Raw genomic sequence first — 24,032 nt, forward strand, 5'->3', positions numbered from 1 at the left:
TCATAGAATGTGCCTTATTCCCTGTGTTTGCTTGAAATAGTACATCAAAATACCAGAAGAAAGATTAAATCTGTGTAAAGATGTGTCTTCCCAGGACCAAGGAAGGTAGATATTTGATCTTCATGTAATTAATATAATTACTGAAGATAACCCATATTTTATCAGGCTCTATATCACTTTGTACTTGGTGTTTTTGATAAATGTTGATGGAAGCAGATCACTTTTTGGCAAATAACCATTTTCTAACAGATTTTTGGACTAAAGATGGTTATGTGCTATAAAGACAATTTGATATTAAAAAAGCACAGTGTTTAATGTTCTTACTTAAAAGAGCCTTTTCTTAATGGAAAATATGTAAGCTGTGGGGGGGGAGGGGGAAATTTTCCCTTTTTCCCTGTTCTTCTGGATGGTTAATAAATTAATATGAGACAGATTAACAGGTGACAGCAACCAAATTTACTACGTATGTACATAAGAATATGATACCTGAGGAATAATTAGGCAGTTGAGGTTTATATGTCACCTTGAACTAAGGAGAAGGAAGTTAGAGGGAGAGGTAGTGGCTTGAGACTTCACAGGAGAAGAAGACAACTCACAGGTCACATGGAGATGAAAAATAAATGGTTGGTAAACAGATGTTTGCTGGGCCATCTTTAACAATGAAACACAGACGGGGCTTTGATTGAAAGCCCTTGCTAGTCCCCTGCCTGTTGCATGCACAATACTTCATGGTAAACCATGGTTGCCTATAATGAAAGCTCCCTTTCTGGTGCAGATGCTTTATCTAACTTTTTTAGGCACTGAGGGGGAAGATTGAAAGTTCTTCCTTAGTCTTCAGTTTCTTAAAATAACCAGCTTAAAATAATCAATATCCCAAAGAGGCATATTTTGGAGTGACAAATTTTGCTTCCCTTCAGCTAAAAACATATTATTTCTGAGACTTAAGAATTACAGCTTTTTGACTCATGTCCCATGTATAAATACTGCAAGAGGTAAGCTGCTATATGGAATTGTTAGCAGCTTTCTTGGCTGCTCTATGCTTCAGAAAAAGACCAATGACTTAGCACACTTTCTTTGCCAAATCATACATAAATTAACCTGACATTCTTTTATACCAAAGAGTGGTTAGTAAATATTGGTACTCTGTAAAATGACCTAAGAATTATTTTCAACTCTGACACCCCAGCTATAGTAAGAGAAACCTGAAAGCAGAATACAATAAAAGGCCCTATTAGTCATCTAAATTATGTTTTCTTGTATGCTGCTGATACGCGTATTGTAATTATAACTCAGTGTCTTCTTGGGATCTCCAACAGTTGTTCATTGCCTACTTTTATTAGATCCTCTGGAAGATATAATATATTCTACTTAAGCAAGCAGAATCTCCCCTTCCACACATATTTTATAAACATTTTCCCACTAGAAGATCAGATGAACTATGCCAATACTGTAGCTTGCAGTAACAATATCAATAGATACTACCTACTTTAACAAGATGATATTTTTAAAAATAAACTGGTTAGGTAAGATTTTAAACACAAGAACCAAGCTTTATTTTATCTTTTTCTGGTTTTTGCAGTCTTCCCATCAATGTTGCTCATTCACTCAAATGAGCCAGCTCTGGAACTAACCAAATATTTATTGAATGCTACTCTGTAATGCTCTCTCAGAATGTACTAACTGCTTCCTTCCCTTCCTCCCGAACCTCATTAGAAGTTATCACGTTATAATGAACAGTTTGATTATAATGATGATACTTTTCTAATAATACCACATCCGTTTACCACCATTCCCCACCCAGCTTCTACTACTCCCTGTCAGCATCTGACTTTAAAAACACAAACTAAAGACTACATATATTATCAAAGTGCCACCAAGAATGTTTAAGAAAACAGACATAAAGCTTACTGAGTTTATTTTATTTCAGTTTTCACATTTTTTTTTAGTCCAGTGAATCAAGGCCACATGCTAATTAGGGCTTTATATGCAAATTAACTTGCTTACCTGAAATACCACTGCCTCTTCAGCTTTTCATGGTTGAGTGGTAGCATGGGGAAAGAAGCCTGCACTAAGTGAATGGTCACACTGTTGCTGAGGGCCCATGAGGAAGTGTGGAGTCAGGCAATTTATTTACGGTCACTAGCTTATGAGAATGAGGTGTGTGTACCTGCCTTTATCCTATAAATATATTACTGTAGCAGAATGTTACAGCATTAAAAAAACAAAAATGGGAGTTAAGAAATTTGCTCTGTTTTGTTTAACATAAAATAAGAAGGTTGAACTAGTAAACTCTAAAAAGTAAAACTATCTGTTCTAAAAATATGTCAAAAAGGCATATTCAAATAAAATTATATGTTAGGCTTTACTGTAATTGTACAACACAGTACTTGTAAAACTGCAAGTAATTTTGTGAAGAAGTTATTTTTGAAGTGATGTTCAATTGCAAAACTGTTTTGTAAGTTCATATTTTCATAAATGTGATAATTGTATAGTATTTCTTTCAGTTAGAAAGATACTATTCTCTTCAAAATTAGGAGCAAATTCCACATGACTAATTTTGCATTCAAAAAAAGTTCAAAGTTACTTTGAATTACATAAGTCCTGTGTAATTACACATTCTAGAAGATACCTCAGACTTGAATTTTTGGAGGCATAAACTAAAGGCTACATTTTTCCACTCTAAAGAAGTTATTCTTCTCTTCCTCATTAATACATCCTAAATTATGTTCATAAAATAAAATACAGTATATATAAAGTGCTTAAACGGTTGGCATTTAAAAAATATTTTTATTATTTATGTTTAGAGAAAGGGGAAGGGAGGGAGAGAGGGAGACACACATCGATGCACACCCACAACTGGGGACCTGGCCTGCAATCCAGGCAAGTGCCCTGGCCAGGAACCCAACCAGTGACCTTGCAGTTTGCAGGCTGGTGCTCAATCCACTGAGCCACACCAGCAGGGCTTAAAATGATTGGCATTTTAAAGAACCTTTTATTTTTTAATGATTTAAAATTTTCTTTTTTAGCAATTTGTTCTTAAAGACTAAGATTTAAAGAGTTTCTAAAAACCATGTTGAAATATTTAAAATAAGATGTAAGGTGATTTATATGTTGCTATATCAATTTTAAGGATTCTAGGAGTTACCAATTTTATTTTATGGATAAATTACATTTTGCAACCTCACATTAAGGTAATGACTTGCTCTGAACAGTTTTTGTTCTTTCCTCTGAAGTGGGTTTTCTGCAAATCAAGGCCCACGTTGTACTGCAGTGTACTAAATCCTCCATGATCATGGTATGAACAGTGCTAAGGAAGTAGAGGGAAAGGAGACTAGAAAGATTCTTTAAAGAGGAAATAACAGAAACTGGCCCCTGGAGGATTAATAGAAGTACTTGGCAGAGAGAGTACAAAGTAATCTCAAGAAAAAGTGAATATTCTGGTGTTGATAAATCATATTTGTAGGGTTTTTGGAACTATTAATGTTAGAGAATATTAACAAAGCTGATGACATTTGAGCAATGTATCATTTAAGATGTCCAGTTTGATCTTGTATATAGTAAAAGAAGTGAGGGCTTAAAGTGGTTCTTATCACTAGTAATTTTAGTACTGCTAAATTATTTATACAACCATTCCCTGGGCAGGGAGGTCTGGGATCTTCGGAGAAGAAGAGAATTAGACTGGGAGATGGACCTTCAACTAGTGTGAGGAAAGAGCCGGTTATTTCTGATTCTTAGGGAATTGAGATAAAACACTAAGGGCTTTTGAGAGACCAAATAAGAGGGAGACTACTGCTTTCCACCAGTAGAAGGGGCAAAGAAGAAAGGAAAACTCTCTCTTTAAAAAAGAAAAATTAGGAAAATCAGAAGTTTAAAAGTCTGTGAATAATTCTTGATATAATGGGAAATAATAATCTTTTTAAACTGAGTGATATTTATGCTGAAATAAATTGTGATTATAAATGTTATGTTTCTCTAAAAAACCATTTGGAGGAAATGAGATGGACACGTGATTTGTATTTCTCTTTTTTCCTTTCATTTAGTCATCAAATATTTATTGATTTTTCTGGCTTTGTACATAGTTTTGTTCACTCTGGTTTATCCCATTCATTCTGGGCAGACAACCAAAACATGTAGAAATAAGAATTTATGCCTGTAAATGTAATTTCCACATGTCACAGTGCTAACTATACTACTCAATTTATCATGTCATAAAGAATCTTACTCCATGAGTTTTGTCTAATTTGGAAAACCTTTTATTTTTTTATTTTCTTTTTATTGTTGTTCATTTACAGTTGTCCCCATTAGAACTTTGATTTGCGTCATTCATAGCACCGCGTGTTCTATCAAACAGGGATGATGTAATAACCACTTTTGAGGGAAGGCACCAGATTGAAATACTATTTTCTTTGAGTTTTCATTGATTCTTGCCATTTGGTGAAGAGAACATTCTATTTGTTCCAGATTAGAGGACTGATAGTAGAAAACAATTTTCCCAGAAAATTGTTTCTTCTATTAATTACAAGACTGTGAACCTTGAAAAATCCTAAGCAGCAGGATGATCTTTATCGGCTTTATTTACTGATATGTCCAACCACTGAAACACTGCCTTTGTAGGTGTTTAATAAATATTTGCTAAATGAACTAATCTCTAGGATACATTTTAATCAATAAGTGCAACTTTTGTAATTCTCCCTATTAACCTTTGATCTGAACAAAGCATAATTGTTAGAGTATTTTTTCCTTTAACTGGGGTTTCCTTTTTTCTCTGGAAAGTATGGAAAGAAGTTTCTGCAACTCCTCAGTAAAGGTGGTTTGTGCCTTAGGAGCACATGCTTATGACATGACCCCCCCAGTCCACCCCCACACACTTCAGACACTTACAGATATTTACAACATATTAATATCTATACTTAAAGGTAATGCTGGGAATAATCAACACAGAATCATGGGGTTTTACTTTGTTCATTTTTCTAAAGAACTTTAGAGATCCTCTAATCCAACTCCCTCATTTTAAGGTTGAGAAAACTCAAGCCCTGAAAGGTTATTTTCTCAGGGCTCATCTGCTTATTGATTAGTGGTGGTACAAAAGCTAGAATCCAGATCTTTGACTCCCAGTCAAATGTTTTCTGTACACACAGTATAAATAACTTTTTCAAGGGGAAGGCTTTTCCAGTTAAAATACACATTCACCTCATGACAACTTTATGCAAATTATTTTGATGCCCAAACTATTAAAAAAAATTTATCCCAAATATGAAGAACATGTTCTTCCGAGGTTTTTAATGCAGAGAGTACTCAGATGTCTGTCAATAGATGTCTTATATAATTAGTAGGTAATCACTTAGATTCATATTTTACCATAAATAATTTAAATTTGTTTTAATATCTGACATTACATTTGAAAGCAAATTGGCTTCTGAATAGTGAAGTACAAATATTTGTGTAGAATACTCTCAGTTGCTAATATGCAAACTATGGGTTCTGTTGCTGTGTCTGTAACTCAACAAGTAGGCAGTTGAGAACCTAGGTGTTTAACTAGATAACTATATGTAAGGATCAGTCTGGGTGTTAAAAGCTTATGTTATAACAGCACTAACTTAATATTAAAAATGTTTTACCTATAGCAATCTTTATATTTTACGTAAAAGTAGTAGATTTTTAAACCTAAATTAACCAGGTTTTTGTCATTTTTGCTATAACTGTATATAATCAATGGGAATTAGTAAGTGGTTTGTCTTCTTTTTTCTCTGCCAAAAGAAAAAAATAAACCAAAAATTTGAACATCTTGGAAAGCACACAGAGGAAATAACTAAAGGGATTGTCTGTCTGTCTCATACTCTTACTCTGGCAGGACCTGCAGGGTCCCAGCTACCACATGGACAGCCTCTTCCTCTCAGCAGTGCCGCGATGGGTCTCACAGTCAGATGGCAGAGCACCGCAGTCCCATCCAAGCAGACTCACTCTCAATGCCGCAGATACAGCAAGATGTCTTGTTTTCACATAGTTCATTTCACATAGTAAACTAATACCATAGCATGATTTTGCTTTTAGTGGAACATGAAATCTCAAATGCTCTATTTCAAATAAACCACCTGAATAAATTTTCTCAATATTTAACTCACCATTTGGCATTTGGTAATATTTTTGATAATTCCTACTTCATATTCCATTTCAAAGTGAGTTTATTATAAACAAGCATTATTAGTAAGCCATTTTTATTTTTCCATGTTTCAAAAACTAAATAGAAATTATGCATTGGATTAGTATGTCATATAACTTCTCTTTACAAAGGAAAGACAACCATTCTAAAATTTCAATAACACTATAGTCAATTATGAAATTTTTAAAATAAGTCCAGAAGTTGAAAAACCAGTTTCATGAATGAAATTGGTATTAGGAAAATAGCAGAGGGAGTATGAACATTGGAATACATTTCTAAATAGTTGGCAAAATACTTAATTAATCCAGTTTAGAGTTCCAGAAATGATAAAGGAGAGACAACTTTGATCAGATATGTGTAAACTAGGCATTTTTTAATATCAGATGATGATTATCACCTGAATAATCCACCCTCTCTGTTCATTTAAAATGTTTTCCTGGGAATACATTAGTATGTAAGACCACAGTGAGCAAAAGCCAAATTGTTCACTTGATTCTAAAGTTCCTCTTATTGGTTTGTCAAGATCAAGATGTTATAGTAAAATAATTGAGCACACAATGCAATATACAGATCATGTACCATAGAAATGTATACTTGAAACCTATATGATCTTACTAACCAATGTCACCCCAATAAATTTTTAAAAAGTAAGAAAAAGAAAAATTCTCTACAGCATAAATATTTTAGGATTTTATTTTTCAGATGCTACTTTTAAAATAGCCCTGGGAAATATATGTAGCCATGAACTGCAGGCCTAATATCTAAAAATGTTTTTAGAAAACACATTTAAATGTGGAATTTAATTACGTAAAGTACTATAGCCCTGTATTGCTCAAGCCTTTGTTAAATTGATTCTTTACTTTATAATAGTCAATACTTTAGAGTTTATAACTTGCTTATGTTCCATGTAAGGAATAATCTTACGTTTAAATACATTGTGTATTTTGATGTAAATAAACAATTATATTTTTTCTGCTGTTTATAGAAAATAAAAATGGAATTTTTAATAATTGTAGGAATAACTTCAGACATTTCAGTGCCCAAATCTGACTGATCAAACGTACTCTCCTTCCGCCCGACACTGAATAGTCGGTCACCAAAGGACACTTTTAGGGTATTTTTCAGATAGTTCTTGGACTGACAGCCAACACATCTCAGCAAGTTCTGACTCATCTAACAAAATACATTGAATAGAGTTTTAATATAAGACCACTTTTTGATAAAAAATACACACTTCATAATCTGCTAGGCTCAAAATATATGAAGAAATCTCTACTTTAAAGTTTATAATATATTTTGAATCATAACTAACCCTTGATTAAGTAAAGCTAAAGCTCTTTTAAACACACTCTTGGAAAAGAAATATCTTTACCATTTTAAAAAAAAGCTACAAAAGAAAAGGTGAAGAAATTTGGCAACTTTAAAATTATTTAAGGAAATTGATAACCAAACTGGATAATTCAGTCAGAAGTATATACCTAGAACCCAATTTGTATAACGAGGTTGCCAGTAAGCCTCTTTTGGAAGTCTTTACCGAGATTCAAAACTATTTCTTAATTTGTTTTGCCAATTATATATCATTATCTTAATAATAATTCACATTTTAAAAATTTTAGTTACTTTAGTCATTTTTGGTATTTTTACAATTTTCTTGGAAAGTTTTGCAGATATTCTACAAAAAAATAAAATACAGTGGTGATTTCTCTTAAAAGCATTTATTCTACTGAAAACAATCACATATGGAAGTAAATTGATTTATGTTTTGTATAGTTCTAAAAATTTTTAAGCAGTTTATTTTCAGATCTGTATTTTACATTGTGCTGTTTTTTTCTTTTGGTTTGGTTTGGTTTATTTTTTTGTTTTATTTTAATAGCCTTTTATGTCACCTCGGTACCCTGGAGGTCCAAGGCCCCCACTGAGGATACCTAACCAGGTAAGATTTATGTGCTACTTAAGTTTTTTGTTTGCTTGTTTATTTTAAGAATCAGTAAAGAAATAGAAAATGTCACAAATACTTTTTACCTATAACAATATTAAGTTGTCTGTTCTCTATCCCATTTAATGCTACTTCTAGTAGTATACAGACTACTTCAAGGGTTGGCCTACTGCAGTCCATAGGTTGGATGACTGTTTTTGCAAATAAAGTTTTACTGGAACGCAGGCACACCGAATTCATTCGTGTATTTTCTGTGGCTTCTTTTGCGCTGCAAAGGAAGATGGAGCAGTCATGGTGAAGACTGTGCATGTCCTGCAGCCCTCAAGTATTTACTGTATAGATCTCTACAGAACAAAGGTTTATTGAACCTCAGAATCTACCATTTACTTTGAACCTAACTTTTAAATGTGTACAATTTTCCTAAATGCTGATTATGTTCTCATTTAAAAGTGGCAATAAAATTTTCTATGAACATACTTTGGTTTATTTTTAAATATATTTTCAATATTATGACTGTAACATTTATACCAATTTTGTCCAATTATATTGACATACAAGACATAAAATGAGCTGCTCCTTGAAGGGTTAGAGCTATCAATAACTAATTAACAATAGGTCTATTAACTTTTTTATTTACAAGAGCTCTGAGATTGTATAAACATTTGTCCTTGAATAGTTTTTTATCAACATCATAAATATTTATTTGTTAAAGTGAATAAAACACAATTTTTACTTGCAAGGAGTTTATAGTTTAATTTTAGGATACAGATAACAAAAAGAAATTAAATGATTAGCTGTATGGAATAGTTAGTTATGTTAAGATAATTGTTTTGTCACTTTCTCTAAATCTGCTATTTGTATACCTCAGCATTTTCCCAGGTTCAAAGTAAACCCATTATCACAATAAATTCTCTTTTTCAGTCTCATTCTCTATTTCCACTTTTTTCCTGACCAAAAATAGAAGAAAGTTGCACTCCCTAACACATTTTGTAGCAACAGAGTCTGTTTCTTCTCTCTCAGCTCTTACTGAAATTATGCAGTGTTCTTGAAGTGTCCCGTTCTGCTGGTGTTGTCTGTCCGTAGTGCACAGTGAGGGTGCCAGCACCCACACTCACCTCCAGGGACAACTTGAAGCAGGAAGCAGTGCTGGAAGTCCCCACATCAGCAGCTGGAGGGGTCCTGTCCTCCAGAATCTGCATTCAGAACATAGGGCCATGGGAACAGGGCATGAAATAGGAAAGGGAAGTGCACCGATGCCATGTGTTCGAACATACGGGAATTTTATTTTCTCTGTGGGTGAACCTCTGTATGTTGACAGTCAGATGTGCTTGTATAGGTGCCTGGGTCTTCTAAATTTCTTTTCAAAAAACAAGAAGTTGCATATTTTATTAAAATATGCATGGTATTTCAGACATCCCATTCATACCTTTGTATATTACATACACCTAAGAGGTTCCTGAAAATCTGAATTAAAGAAATGTGAATTTCTTGCACAAGTATATTGTTAGAATTTTTTTGACTTTATTTATTCTGTATCATGATGAAAATCTGACAGAATGGAGTCGCATCCGTTTAGTGTTGAAATGCCTCTTATGGATAAGACACCGTGAGAGGCTTCAAACCTGTACAGACTGACAAAGGGAAGGACTTTTAGGAAGACGAGTGTGTTGGTGTGGGGATGTGGGCTTGTAAATCTAGATTTTTTTTAAAGAACAAGTTTATAATTCATGTGGGTTTGCAAAAGAGGCAATTAAAAAGGTAAAGGTAATAAAGAGATACAAGACAGGCTCTTTCTCCTCCAGAATTTCAAACAGTATTTACCTGAAAGTATTTTAAAACGACTGTACTCTTACGTGAGTGGCTCCTTTTTGGCCCCCCCACCCCCCAACAGATATATAAACTTCATTAGTTCAACCATGTAACTTTCAAATTATAATTATTTACACTTATACTATTTTTAAGAATAATTTTCTATGCAAATTAATTCTATAAATACACAGTTTTAGAAAATGTTTAACATTTAAGAGCATGGCCCTTTAAAGCAACGACACGGTGCTCCAGTTTCATTACGTGGTCATTAAAGTAGAGTTGGCAGAAATGTGTTTAGTGAGTAACTCAGATTCGATGAACACAGAAACACAAATATATTAACTATTTCTAGTTTTATCTTTATAGTAGTCATAAACTAATGAAATCTGGTTTTATCATTAGATTACATCAATAAAGTAAAAAGTGAGATATTAACCTTTTCAACTGTGTTGGCTAATCATTTTAAATATGTAAATGGGCATTCCTTTAATAAAGAGATCCTTCAGAATTTATAATTACTCATGATTAGACTATAGATTTTAATACAAGTTCTCCTGAGATGGTTTTTATGGTTCTGAACTAAATTCACAGTGGTTTATATGTATGCTGTTTGTATATTCATATGACTGTATTTGGAATGTGGTGTAATATCACTATGCCAAAAAATGTATGAAGGAGTAATAGTCTCTAAAATGATTAAAAGAAAGTCAAATTACAAAATTATACAATTTGGCAAAGAATAAGTATATATGAGAAAACATATGAAACATACATTAAGTCCAAAAAAACATTTTTAGCTACATAATTTTACACTGGAGTTGGTTCAGCTCTCAGAGTGGGTTATTGGTGTTGAAGTATCCACAACCTCCAGCAGAGCAGGTCTTTGTCCTCCTCACAGATAAAATGTCTCAGCAGAAAAAAATCACAATGTTCATTCAGCAGTCTGATGAGGAAAACCACAGAAGCCAGAAATACAGACTGTTGATGAGTGAAACCAAGAATGAACTATTGATTTATCAATCCTATAGAATTTTGAGAACTTATACTCTATTTATGACCATTCCTGAAACTCAGTCAATAGATATGTGAATTGAAGTGACACATAGTTAATGCCATTGACCACTTTCTATTCTAAAACTGATTTGGGTATTCTAAAACCACATTACATCAAGCTATTTTACTAAAATAGCTATTTTACATCAAGCTATTTTACTAAAATAGCTATTTTACATCAAGCTATTTTACAGTGTTTACTATTTGTCCAATAGTAAATAAGTGGTTAAGTAAATTACGGTATATCTAAATGGTGAAATAGTATGCAGCTGTATAAATAGTATGCATACCATTATACTAGTATGCAGCTAGTATAAATGCTGTACAATTAAATTTATACATAGGATAAAATGTTAATTATCTAGTATCAAATGTGAAAAAGAAGGCACAAGTTGTGTATAGTACATCACCTTTGCTATATCACTGTGCATGTTCAGTGAATCCCCCACTCATGCGCCCCTCTCCATATACATACATTTGTCACAAAGACTGTAATGATCAGATCCTTTATTTCTAGTTGATAGGATTATGAGTGACTTTTTTCTGTATTTTTAAAGTTTGCAATGAGCAGGTAGTAATTCGTGATTAGAGAAAAGATATTAGTTCTGGCTATTCAATGTATGATTATCCTTTATTAATATTGAATGTATAGTTTTTATATGGTAAAAGGAAAAACATAATGGATGCTAAGGATAAGCCAATCTTAAAAAGACTTCACTTCATTGCTTGGTTCAGATAGGGAACAAATCAGCATTTGAGCAGGGAAAAAAAGTTGTCAGGACATTTACTTATATACTTAAATGAATTTACTATATCCCCATATAACCAAGATATTGTAAACAAACTATATACTTACTCTTTTTCACACGTTCTCTTAATAAAGGATGAATGATATCTAGCATGTCCTTTACCAATAATTTTCTGGTTATGGAAAATTTTTTGCATGTAGAATTTCATTTTAATTAATGATATCAGTATGAAAACAGAAGAACTTCAGCTGTATAAAGAGAAATATGTTCTACATTGAGTAAATGGTAGGAGTCTTACAGCTACAGTTGTAAGAAGGATAACTATAACAAATGTCTAACTTTCAAAATTAAATATGTTGCATGTGTTTAATATAAGTTAGTGGTTAATGATTAAAACATAAAGTAGCTTTCTTTGCCAGTCAAAAATACTCCTTTCTATCCATTGGGACCTCCTTATTTATTTGTTTCTTAGGGATAATTACACTATCAATGTATTTAAATTATGTGAAATCTAATGAAACAAAATTATTTCTTTGTGAATTTCAATTATATGTATATCCTGGCATACATGTATTTCCAATTACTTTCTACTACTGTAGGACAAAGAAAATTAACAAATTCAATGTCTAACAAAAAAATTCATTCTCCTTCCCAAACTAATAAAAGTTTGCATAGTTAATGCTATGTGGTCTTACTCAATGTAAGTTATAGTTATACAGAGCTTTTAGGTACAGTGTTTACTACCTTCACCCAAACATACCTAATTATTTTGAAGCTGTTTTGTCACAAATATACCCTGTTTGGAAATAAGCCAGTACAAAAAATGCACTGCCATATATTTGATTGGACATTTCATAGAGCTGTAAAAAATTTTCTTCAGAAAATATTCAGTCAGCCAACAAACATCTGTGGAGGTTTACTGCATGCCAGGCACCATTCTAGATGTGGAGCTGCACCATAAACTGGGCTGACAATCTGACTCAGCACTGCCCAACACCACGCTCTGGGGGATGGAAATATTCTCTGTTGGCACTGCCATGTACAGCAGCTTTAATATTGTGCTTTGAACACCAAAAACGTGGTGAGAAGGACTGAGGAACAAAAATGTTAACTTTATTAATTTTAATTAACTTAAATAGCCACATGTGCCACAGGGCTACAGTATCAGTGCAGTCACAGTGGTTGAGCTATGGAACAAAGGAAAATCGGTAACTATATATCAAACGGTGAGTTGTGCTTCGGAGACAAATTTCTTCCTACACTGAATGTAACATTTCTGTGTTTTACTGTCTTTTCTATTTTTACTGGATTTTTATAGAAAAAAGGACAGTGATGTTGTCAAAAGGAACTTAACTGCGTTAAGTACCTTAGGTCCAAGGCCCGCAACCCCAGCAGCGCATGACTTTGAGCGAGTCCCTTCCTCTTTCTGGGCCTTCGTGCTTTTCCCAGTAAAATGAGAGTGGATGCAGGTATTTCCAAAATCCCTTCTAGTCCTGAATTTCTTTTATTTTATCATTCTACTTCCTTTCATATTGAGGAGGCCCATTAAAATTTGGGGTAGATCAGAATTGTTACCTGAATTATATCATGAAAGCATTGAAAAACTAATAAATTTTTTCATTATTGGTGAGCATTTAGTTTCTATGGGTAGACTGTATAGCAACATTCAAGGAAATATTCTGGTGTATATCACCAGAATCTTAAGTTCCTACATGGATTTAACATTGGTTTCATATACTTTTAAAAGAAATAAGACTTTTATGAAGCAAGAAATTATTTCATTTAATTATTTGTCTTATTAAAATACTGTATTATTTAATTCACTTCAAATTCCAGAATTTAAAACTTGTCTTTTAGAACTCTTGGCTTATATTGATCTGATCTGAAGCCCTGGCTTTGCAACTTACCAATGTATAACTATGGACAAATTAACAAGTTATTTATGTATTAAACCTCAGTTTCTCATAATCAAAAAGAATTAATGATAGCCTCATAGTCCCATTGTAAGCATTGAGTGAAATAACAAATACAAAGAGCTTAGCACAATTCATGGCACAAGTATATTGTTTCACAAGTGTATATTATCGTTCACATTATCCTTATGATTATTAAACACCCCCATCATGAGTGTTATTTTCTCTGTCAGAGTAATCTTTTATAGAATGAAGAATGTATATCAAAGTGTTTTATTAAACAAGTCTGAATGGAGTACATTTAACCTATTAAAAATATGAAATAATGAAAAGTTATGGTGTATAAATTTCTTTTCCCCTCATATTAAAGGTATAAAGAATGCAGTAATTATGACCTTGTTGATGCCCTTGTTGGTCATCCCAGAACTTATAAAAAGTGTTTTAAAACTTAGAGATTTGGCTTATTCTAAAAGACAAACTCTGGGGCCTAAAGAGTTAAATTTATATAAATCTTGACATTGATCAAGAGTTCTATAGGATTGCGTTATATTTTTAAGTGATGGCTAGAAACAGGGAAAGACTTGTCAATTGTTCTGATATGCCAAGGTAAACAACAAAAAGTAAAATTTTGAAGAAAATGTTTTCCAGTTATAACACATGATATCTCCAGTGAGACTTAGAAATTCAGAATCTAAGTCCAGAGTATAAAACTCTAGCCACTTGGAAACTTTAAAAAACAAGAACTTCAAACTCACAACTGAAGAAAATATTGATTAGTCATATATTTTCAGTCCTCCTCCTACTTCACTTTTCTTTGTGTCTAAGGATGTCTTCTTAAATTAAGTTGATTGGGGTGACATTATCTGCATATTACATTGTGTGTCACTCCCTGAAGTCGAATCTTCTTCCATCATGATATATTTGACCCCTTTTACCTTTCATTCCCCCAGCCCCCTTCCTTCTGGTAACCACCACACCATTGTCTGTGTCTACGAGTTTGTAGGGTTTTGTTTTTCTTATCTGATCATTTGTTGCTGTCAGTTTCATATACCACATGTAAGTGAAATCATATGGCTCTTGACTTTTCCTGTCCAGCTTGTTTTGAATCTTTGTAACTTTTGACGGAGTTGACCACTTCTTCCTTTTTGAAACTCTCTTTGTGCTTTCTGAAATGTTGGTCTTAGTTCCCCTCTTAATTTCACACCTATTCACTTTCAGTTCCCTTCCTACCTCTTCTAGGTATTTCTAAATAATTATATATTTGATGTTTTTTTCTTTTCACTCTTTGAAATCTATTCCATTCTTATGAATTTATCACTGATGATTCCTAAAATTGCCCATCTAAACCCTATTCCTTCAATAAATTTGATTACTCTGAGCCAAGAGACACAGATAGGTCCACACCCAGGGCTCATAGTGTGTTGGAGATACAAAGAAGACAAGGCCTATGGAAGTGAGGCATGGGATCTTTCCTTCCCTGCATGCTGAAACATTCAGGGACACAGGGAGGAGTCACACAAAGGGAGCAGAAAGAACAAATGGTCATTGTTGGTTGGGAGATAGATTATATTAAACAAATAATTACATTGATTAAGCAAATAAGTAAAAAATATTGAAGGTAATTAAAGCCGGTTTCTCATTGTCAGAGGAAATAGAAAGAAACATAAGAAGAAGCCTGAAAATAATCCTAAACTTGTAGATTGGTATTGGAGGTGCTGAATCAGTGTTGGAGAGTATAGATTCTGGTACTGTACGAGAGAGGGAGGATATTAGTCATCAATGTAGATATATGTGCATATACACATGCATATTTAGATTTTTGAGCTCAGCACCTACCAAGAGGGTCTAAAAGCAATGCACCCAACTAATAATGCACGCTCTTGAAAATCCAAATCTTGTTGCTTACATACTGTTATGCTCTAGAAGGAATCAGAGCAAAATGGAGAAAAGATTAATTCCAGAGGTAGGCCAGAAAAATTATGAGATGAGCCTGGAACATCTTTTGCTTGTAAAGAAATACTCAAAATATGATGGACCTTTGTGAATATTAAAGTAAATAATGATAATAGATTACAACCCATTAAATATGCTAGGAACCCATAAGCATTAAATAAATAAATAAATAAATAATAAGCAAGCAAGCAAAAAAAGGAAAGCTCCTCTTTACAGTTGGAATACCAACTTATAAATCTAGAACAAATCCATCTGGCAACTATCATAGTGTTTAGGAGTTGTCAGTAGATGCTAAGGGTGGTGGGTTGATAAACAAATGATGAGGAGTGAGGTATTGACAATCTTAGAATAGCTATAATACTAAAAATAATCATTTACAAGGGGGAAACGTAATGACGTTATGGTATAGAGACCTGTCAGGCACCAACACAATCGGATGATAAAAGTCAAGGTCATCAATAGTGGAATGACTCAATATCAAGTCCCCTCTAACATAATCACTGAAGAGAGCATAGCACCATTTCCGTGGTTTCCTGATAAGGAAATTTTACTTTAGCCTAGGCATGAAGAGGCATCAGATCATCCTATAGATTTCAACGTTCATTCTCTTTAAAACTGCTGAGAACATGATAGGGAAAGGCTAAGGAATTGTTACTGCTTGGAAGTGCATGAAGAAACATGACAACGAAATGCAACATGTGTTTATTGAGGTCCTGGTCCCAGAAAGAAAAAAGGAACATTTTTGAGACAAATTGCAAAATGTAAATGAGGTCTGTGGCCGGATGACAGTGTTGCGCCACTGTGGATTTTCTGTCTTAAGCAGTTGTTTTGTGGTTATATAGGAGAACATCCTTGTTTAGGGAACTGCATTGTGCAGTACGTAGGGGTAATGGAGGTATCATGTCTGCAACTGGCTCTCAAGTGGTTCTGAAAAAAGTTAGGATGAAATTACCTACAGAGAAGGAGGGAGAAAGGGTGACGGAGTGACTGTGGTGAAATGTTAACAGATGGGCAATCTGTGTCAGAGTATATGGGGATTCTTTGTGGTGTTTGTACAATTTTTCTGTAAGTTTGAACTTTAAAAAATTACACATGTTTTAAAGCAAATAGAAGGAAAACTTGCCCAAGACTGGGTTCATAGGAAAGCATTTTATTAGGCAGTGTCAGCAATAGGCACTTAGGTTTCTGTGAGCTTCTTGAAAGGAGAGAGAGTTTGATTTATAGTTTTTATTTTGTTTTGTATTTAATGGTTGGCAATTAGATATTATATTTGATTGAATGCATCAATTGAAAAAACTGAAAGAAATTTTGTATGGCTAGAAATTAGAATGTCATGTGGCAATGGCAAGAAATGAGGCTGGAAAGGTAAGTAGAAATTCAATAAATATGTATTGGGTGTGCTTGTAAGCAAAAAAAATTCAAATGATTATAAAAATGGCTTGAGAAATGGCAGCTCTCTACTGCATCTCAAGTGATTAAGTACATTGTTTTGATCTAGATATATAAATTCTTTAAATTTCTTTTGAAATATTTGAAATTTTTAACTAATTGGACAAGATTTATCCTGCTTTAAGTCAAATTAATGAATCTTTATTAATTTTTGCCCATTGTTAGGGTTATGTGTGTGTATACATATATAGTTCATAATATCAATGGGTTGTAAGAGCTGCTCAGACAACTACATAAACTTGCAGTTCGCTATGTACCCAGTATCACCCCCCACATCAATAGCCTGTTAATCTCCATCTTTTTTAGCTCTAGTTAGTTTTGATACAGCCAACTTGTTTGAACTTAATTGGAGGATTATTTTTCAAAATAGTTTCTTATGGAGAATGTGACTACAAAAAAAATAATGATTGGCCCCTTGGCATTTTAGTAATGTTGCTCCCAAATGAGTAAAATAATCTGTAGAAACAGAGCTCATATTTAAGAAGCAAAATTACTTATCTCAGTACCTTTAGTAAATTAATTTGGAGCAAAGGCATACTTATTAAAAAGATGTAGGACAATTTTTTGCCTAGATATTTGTTCCCCCAAAATACTTATTTTATCTGCCAAAAAATTGGACAAAATGGAATAATTTTAGAACTAAGAACTTATACTAGGTATATACACCTATTAAATTTATAAATGAATTGAAAAATATGTGAAATATAACAAATTCTGTAAAATAAGCAAATGTGTCCTGTAATTATAGGAATTTTAAAAGAGAATTGTTAAAGCACTTATTTTATAAATATTTACAATATTGCTTTTTATTTTGTTTAACTAAATATGCCAGGCACTAGGAGGTGTCCCAGGAAGTCAGCCTTTACTTCCCAGTGGAATGGACCCAACTCGACAACAAGGTAATAGTTTAATGTAAAAGTGAAATAGATGTGCACAATCCTAAAGGAAATCCTTTATTTTTAAAGGAAATTGTTATTTGAATAAAAATTTCATAATTATACCAATTGCACTTCTGGTATAATTATACCAAATTATAGCATGACCAATTGATTTATTTTAGCTAACTCTTAATTATGCATGGTAGTGATAACATAAGAAACAATGATTAAACACCAAGCAGAGGGAGACTACTAGCCACTGGGTTAGCACCCATGCTCATTACATAGCTAACACCTTTATGCTTTTACCTTAGGACATCCAAACATGGGCGGGCCAATGCAGAGAATGACTCCTCCCAGAGGAATGGTGCCCTTAGGACCACAGGTAAATAATCAGTGCAAAAAGTAGCTGCTGAGTTTTAAACAGACTATGTTATTTCCTGGCCTTTGTTACATGCATTCAACACTTGCTGTAATATGTTGGTCAGCTCCTGAGAACGTGATCTGTGAGGTGTCCAGATTGATGCAACTGCAAACATTACAGACAAGTGTTGTCACATGCGCATTCAGTGCATTTGAGAAAATACATCGGAGTGATTATTATGAAGAGATTACTATTGCCGTTTTGTTAGTGATGTTGAAGAAATTATAAAATGTATAGAAAAAGATAACAACTATGTAAATTAAATAAGTTAAGTAAAATCCAGTTAATTAAAAATATTAAATAGAATAAGCAGCATAAAATACATTTCTGTAAGTTTTTTAGAGAATATCACTGACAATTTATTTTATAATACCATATTTCTTTATATAATATGAAAATAATTAATTATTCAGAAAACAACCATTAAAAATTGGTCTTGCTGAACAAGCATAATGCTCTCAGTATACATTAGATGTTAGCCTACCTATTTCTTTATCAACATTTCCCTGAAGCACACATCGAGGTCAAATCTGTCCCAGCTATGGATGATGTTTTTTAGGTATGCTTTTCCAGGATATCATTTACATTAACAAAACATCATTTTTATCTCCCTTTGGAAAACAGCATGGGGTAGAAGTTAACTTTGTAGTGTTATGTTTTAAAGAAACTAATCCAAAATCCAGAATTTAACATTTCTACCTCATGAGTCAGAGGGTAGTATGTCATAACACTGGTTAAAGGGATGAATTACTGATTTTATTTTTCCTTTCCAAGAATAGCATTGTAAGTGACAGCTTTAGGAGCTTATCTCATGTATCTGCTTTCAAAAACTTAAATTAATATTTTGTTGTGTGCCCAAAGAAGTCTGAGAATTAGAATCTAACACCTAGATAATGAGGCTTAGACCTAGGAGTTTCTAAACAACATACAATAATGTATATATTAACTGTATTGAAATATGAAGTACATATTACCTAATTTTTCAGAAATACCATATTACTTGGGAAAAACCCACTATATAAATACATGTGAGATCCTCAAAGTCAGAAAAAATTTTCTCTTTCATTTAGGGTCAGTCTTTTCCTATGTATTTTCTTAACATCTTATAAAACTCTGATTTAGATATTTAAATTACTTTTCCTTGTTTCTACTCATATTAGGGTTATTAATTTATGTGACCAACCATCAGTAAGCTATTAATATCTATATTAATTAATATTCATACATTAATATCTATTTTAATTATTACCTAGAGTATTAATATCTATAGAATATTTCATTGATTGAATACACAAAAGTCTTTAATAAACCAAATATTTAATGAACATAGCTGAGTGATTTGACTACACAGAACTTGAAGGCTTTTATTCCAAAAGATTTTCATAATAGATGTATTTTAAAGATACATCAAAACCTCATGTCTATAATTTTATTAGTCTTCATTTAGTTCACTTATTTTTCAAGTAGCTGCTCTTTAAGCTTTTGTCATTCCTAGACCAATACATTTAATACTTTAAAAACTAGAGCCTGATTTAAGAGTCAGTTTTGTAGTGTATGAAAAGTATACCAATGCTTACCTAAATTGTAACACTTAGATTTTATTTGAAAGAAAAAAAGTGTACTGGTCCATTTTGTTTTATAAATAGCTGTATGTTTGTTTTGCATTATAAGTAAAAAAAAAAACACAAAGTAAGATAACATATTTCTGGAGACTAATCTCTTACTGATGAGTTTTAATAGCTAAGCTGCTCATGCAAGTGTGAATTCTTTCTTCACATATTGAAACCCAAAGTGAGTAGTCTGTTCTTCCATTTGGACTGGAATCCTTGCTCTCTATTTCTACATATTTTGAGGGAAGTAAAGTTTGTTTGTGTGAACTTACCTCAGAAACCAGGAATACCTACCCTCAGTAAAATCACAGTATATAAATATTAAAGGCTAAAGAAAGTATTCATACGTATCATGTACTTAAATGAAGACAGGAATCACATGAATAACACAGTAGGTAGCAGATGAGGTTAAAATTATTTAGAATGGGGAAATTTTTGTGAGATATTTACTTATAACACCTGGTATTTAAGACATAGGTATTATAAACTGTGAAATTTGTAGTAAAGGTTAGCTGTGTTTCTTGAAAGAAAACAGAAAAACAACTTTCACAACAGACAGTCACACAGATACCACCTCAGAGCAGAATGCACCTGCTTTTGTGTGGTTGGATTATGGAAGCAGCCTCTGGAATGTTGTCTCCAGCTTTATGCACAAACAAAATACACATCTTGTTCTTATCACAGATGTTATTTCATTTTTTTTAACTTAAGATCAATGTGGTGAAGAGGCACAGTTGTTATCTATTGGAAAAATTTAATTACTAGAACAAAGAAATATATATTGTCTAGAGATTCTTAGATAATGCCAATTTAGGCAAAGTTCACCCCTAGAACATAGTAAGCATGATTAATACTTATTGCATGGATGAAGAAATACAAGTTTGCTCTAAATCCTAGCATATTTTCCCAACCTATTAATCTGTTTTAATTATAAATACAATGGCAATACATGATTTTTGAAATTGATATTACTTTTTCAATAGAAAAACAAAATTATCTATGTAATCGAGAAAAGTATCTTCCTAATACCAAATTTGAAGTTGTTTTTCCTCTTGCTTTTGTGCTAAAATGTACTTAGCTTATCTGTGTTCTTTTGCTCAGCGGGTGCCATATGATTAACAGAAAAATTCACCAGGACCACCCAACCATTTCTAGTTCTTCTAGAAAGCTTAAGGATAAATGAGTTATGTACAAGTGAAATCATACCATAATTTCCAAATCGGATGGTTGAGGTGGAAAAATGGTGAGGTGGAAATACGTGACGGGCTCTCATGTAGGAAGAGAGTAAACTGATTTCTGTATTTTCATATATAAGATGGGGGGGGAGAATTCAGTTCAGGATAAGGAAAAAATTTCTAGGAATTAAACTGCCCAATCATGGAAAAACTCTTTATGAACTTTTCAAGCAGAATCTGAAGAGCCATTTTGTCAGGAACATTTCATTGGGAGTGAGATTAAACAGATGGAACTGTGTAGCTGCCATCAGGTTTAGAATTCAGTGATTCTAAATTAGCTCTTTCTCTCTGCCTGTGTTGACACCACTTGGCAAGCCAGTTGTTATTCTTTCTTATATTCCTATTTTATTTTCACTTCAGATTATTTGCTAAATGTAAATATTTTTAAATTTATCAAATTATATATTGGATAATTTCTTACTCATTTTCTGTGATACTTGATAACGGGGATACAAAAGGAGTAAAACAGACTCTGCCTTCAAGGTACTCATTATTTAGCAGGAGGTGCAGAAACATAAAGGAAACTATTATGCGGTGGAAAAAAATCTAGAAAAGAAATATGCATACTCTGTCAGGGAGTCATTGCACAAACAAGCAAAGTAACTCTGCTAGGATCCAGAGCTCAAGGGAAGCTGATGAGGAGAGAACTCATTTAAAGTTGGTCCCTTAATGGTGACAAGAAAGAGTTAGCAGCTATAATTGTTGGGCACCAGGTATCATGCTTTTAATACGCCAAGCACTGTCATAGGCGTTTTATATGATTTCATTTCATTCTCCAGCATGCTAATAGGGGAAAAGATACATATAAGGAAACTACTTTACAAATAAGGAAATTAAGGCTGAGCGGATCATTGGGACAATGGCTGGTCCAGGATCATATGTATAGGAAGAGGACCAGAGGAAATGGGGGCAGTGGCAACAGAGATTCAAACCAGTGTCTTTCTGTGTCCAGAGCTAGAAGGAAAACTAATGTTTTCCTTGATAATATAAAACGCTGATCTTCGAAGACCAAAGCTGAGGGGAGACTTTTCTCGTGAAGCATTTCTGTTACACTTTACCACTCAGATTTTGTTCCCAATGACTTTCTTCTCAGGGACTCCTTGCTCCTCCATCATCCTTGATCCAGAGATTAAGGACACAGCTATGTCTTTAATCAATGACTCAAGTGTAGACATAAACCATTCTACTATCCCACAGCACATAGAATCAGGATGTTTAAATAAGATTTCCTGAAAGCAAAAGAAATAAACAATGAGAAAATCATGTAACTATGTAATCTATTTATAAACTGGGACTTACTCTCTGGAGTTAACAGACTTTCTCTCATTGAATGTCTCCTTGTCATCTTAGTACCTACACAGAAGGCCACAGAACATGAGTTAACATGAGTGCAAATTTGTATTGCTTGTCTCTTAACCACAAGATGAATTTGGTAGGTTGTATGATATAATTAGAATAAGGGGAAGACAGTAAGAATTATAGGAAATGAGGGCAGGAAATATAGGCTGGACTGACTTGGGAATAACCTCATAGAGCCGTGCTGAGGAGTCTGATCTTTATTGGATAGGCACCGTGGGTCTTCATAGCTTCTCTGTGACTTAAAGACTAAGATTTCGGAGCACAGTTCTGGAGGGCAGTGTGGAGAACAGGTTGGGAGGGGGAGAGGCTGAGTCAGAGAGACCAATTAAGACAGTAGAGTAGCCTCAGTAAATGACAATTAGTAGTGACATGAAGGAGGGCACTACTTCAAGAGCTGTTTCACAGGTAGAATTGGTAGGCTTTTTGGTAAATCACTGGAGATAGGAAATGAAAGAAAAGGAAAAGACAGCAAAGCTCCTGGAGAGTCTTAGCCTGGACTGTTGTGCGGAGGTCGTACCACAGACCAAGGAAGGCAATATAAAGAACAGTCATGAGAAGATAATAATCAGTTTACTTTTAGTTATGTTGAGCATAAAGTGGTAACAATTCATGTGAAGTTTAACATACGAGTTATGTAGGAGCTTAGGAGATCTATCATGACAAAATATAAAAGATTTGGGATTCTAACATAAATAGTTGTTGAACTAATGGTAGCAGATGAAATTACCCATAAATGTGCATTTATTGAAATAATAAGAATTATTATTCTTAGAATATTCAAAGAATGCTGAACATTCTAGAACATTATGAAAAGCACCATTTAAAGAGTTAGCAGAATAAAAGGAGCCAGCAAGGAAAAAGGAGATAGTCAGAAAAGCTTGAAGGACTGGCAGTGTCAGAAAGCCACATGAAAGTGGTCGATCATGACAAAATATATCAGCATTATAATGTGAATTTTAATCTTTTGGCTCCTAAGGAAACTAAAGTAAGCTAATATGATATGCATGTTAAAACATTAAAATATTTTTTATCTTTGGAATGTACGTACTAGATATTGACAGAACCCTATTGAATCATGTAATTTATGCATACATATTCTGAGTTTACTTTAGGTTTCATGTATTTTTGTACATTTGTATTAGTGAATTTCTGTGTTCGATAAATTATTTTGTGAACAGAAGTTTGCATTCAACTTTCTTATATTGGGTTCACCTGGGGTTTTTTTAGACTTTATGTAATTGTTCTGGGTCTGACAATTATAAACATGTTGACTAAGTTTTTGCTTTAAAAAGTTTTTATTTTATGAAATGTTGTATTTTTAAAAGTTCACTGTTGTACAGCTCTTAGGAAATTAATAAAAATATATTAAATATCATCGCAACTATATCTTAATTATTTAACATGTTACAATGATCTTACATATTCACATAGTTTTTAAAAGACACAAACCAAAGTAATTGTTGAAATAGAAGCAAAAGTACAAGAGTGGACCCTTCAGAGAATG

The 24,032-nt window shown here is 33.2% G+C and overlaps 1 protein-coding gene across 9 annotated transcripts in view; it reads left to right on the forward strand.

Annotated features, from left to right (window-relative positions):
- SSBP2 (single stranded DNA binding protein 2) overlaps positions 1-24,032 on the forward strand; it is a 249,537-nt gene that overhangs the window by 179,730 nt on the left and 45,775 nt on the right. For 7 of the 9 annotated variants that reach the window (XM_045848149.1, XM_045848143.1, XM_045848151.1 and 4 more), the window contains 3 exons: positions 8,034-8,093; positions 17,855-17,921; positions 18,215-18,285. In XM_045848149.1, the coding sequence (XP_045704105.1) occupies positions 8,034-8,093; positions 17,855-17,921; positions 18,215-18,285 (198 nt within the window). The remainder of the gene's footprint in view (positions 1-8,033; positions 8,094-17,854; positions 17,922-18,214; positions 18,286-24,032) is intronic. The other 2 variants (XM_045848146.1, XM_045848150.1) reach the window with 1 other exon arrangement.

The sequence above is a fragment of the Phyllostomus hastatus genome, unplaced genomic scaffold, assembly GCF_019186645.2.
Source record: "Phyllostomus hastatus isolate PE091 unplaced genomic scaffold, TTU_PhHast_1.1 phas_contig_58, whole genome shotgun sequence".
NCBI lineage: Eukaryota > Metazoa > Chordata > Mammalia > Chiroptera > Phyllostomidae > Phyllostomus > Phyllostomus hastatus.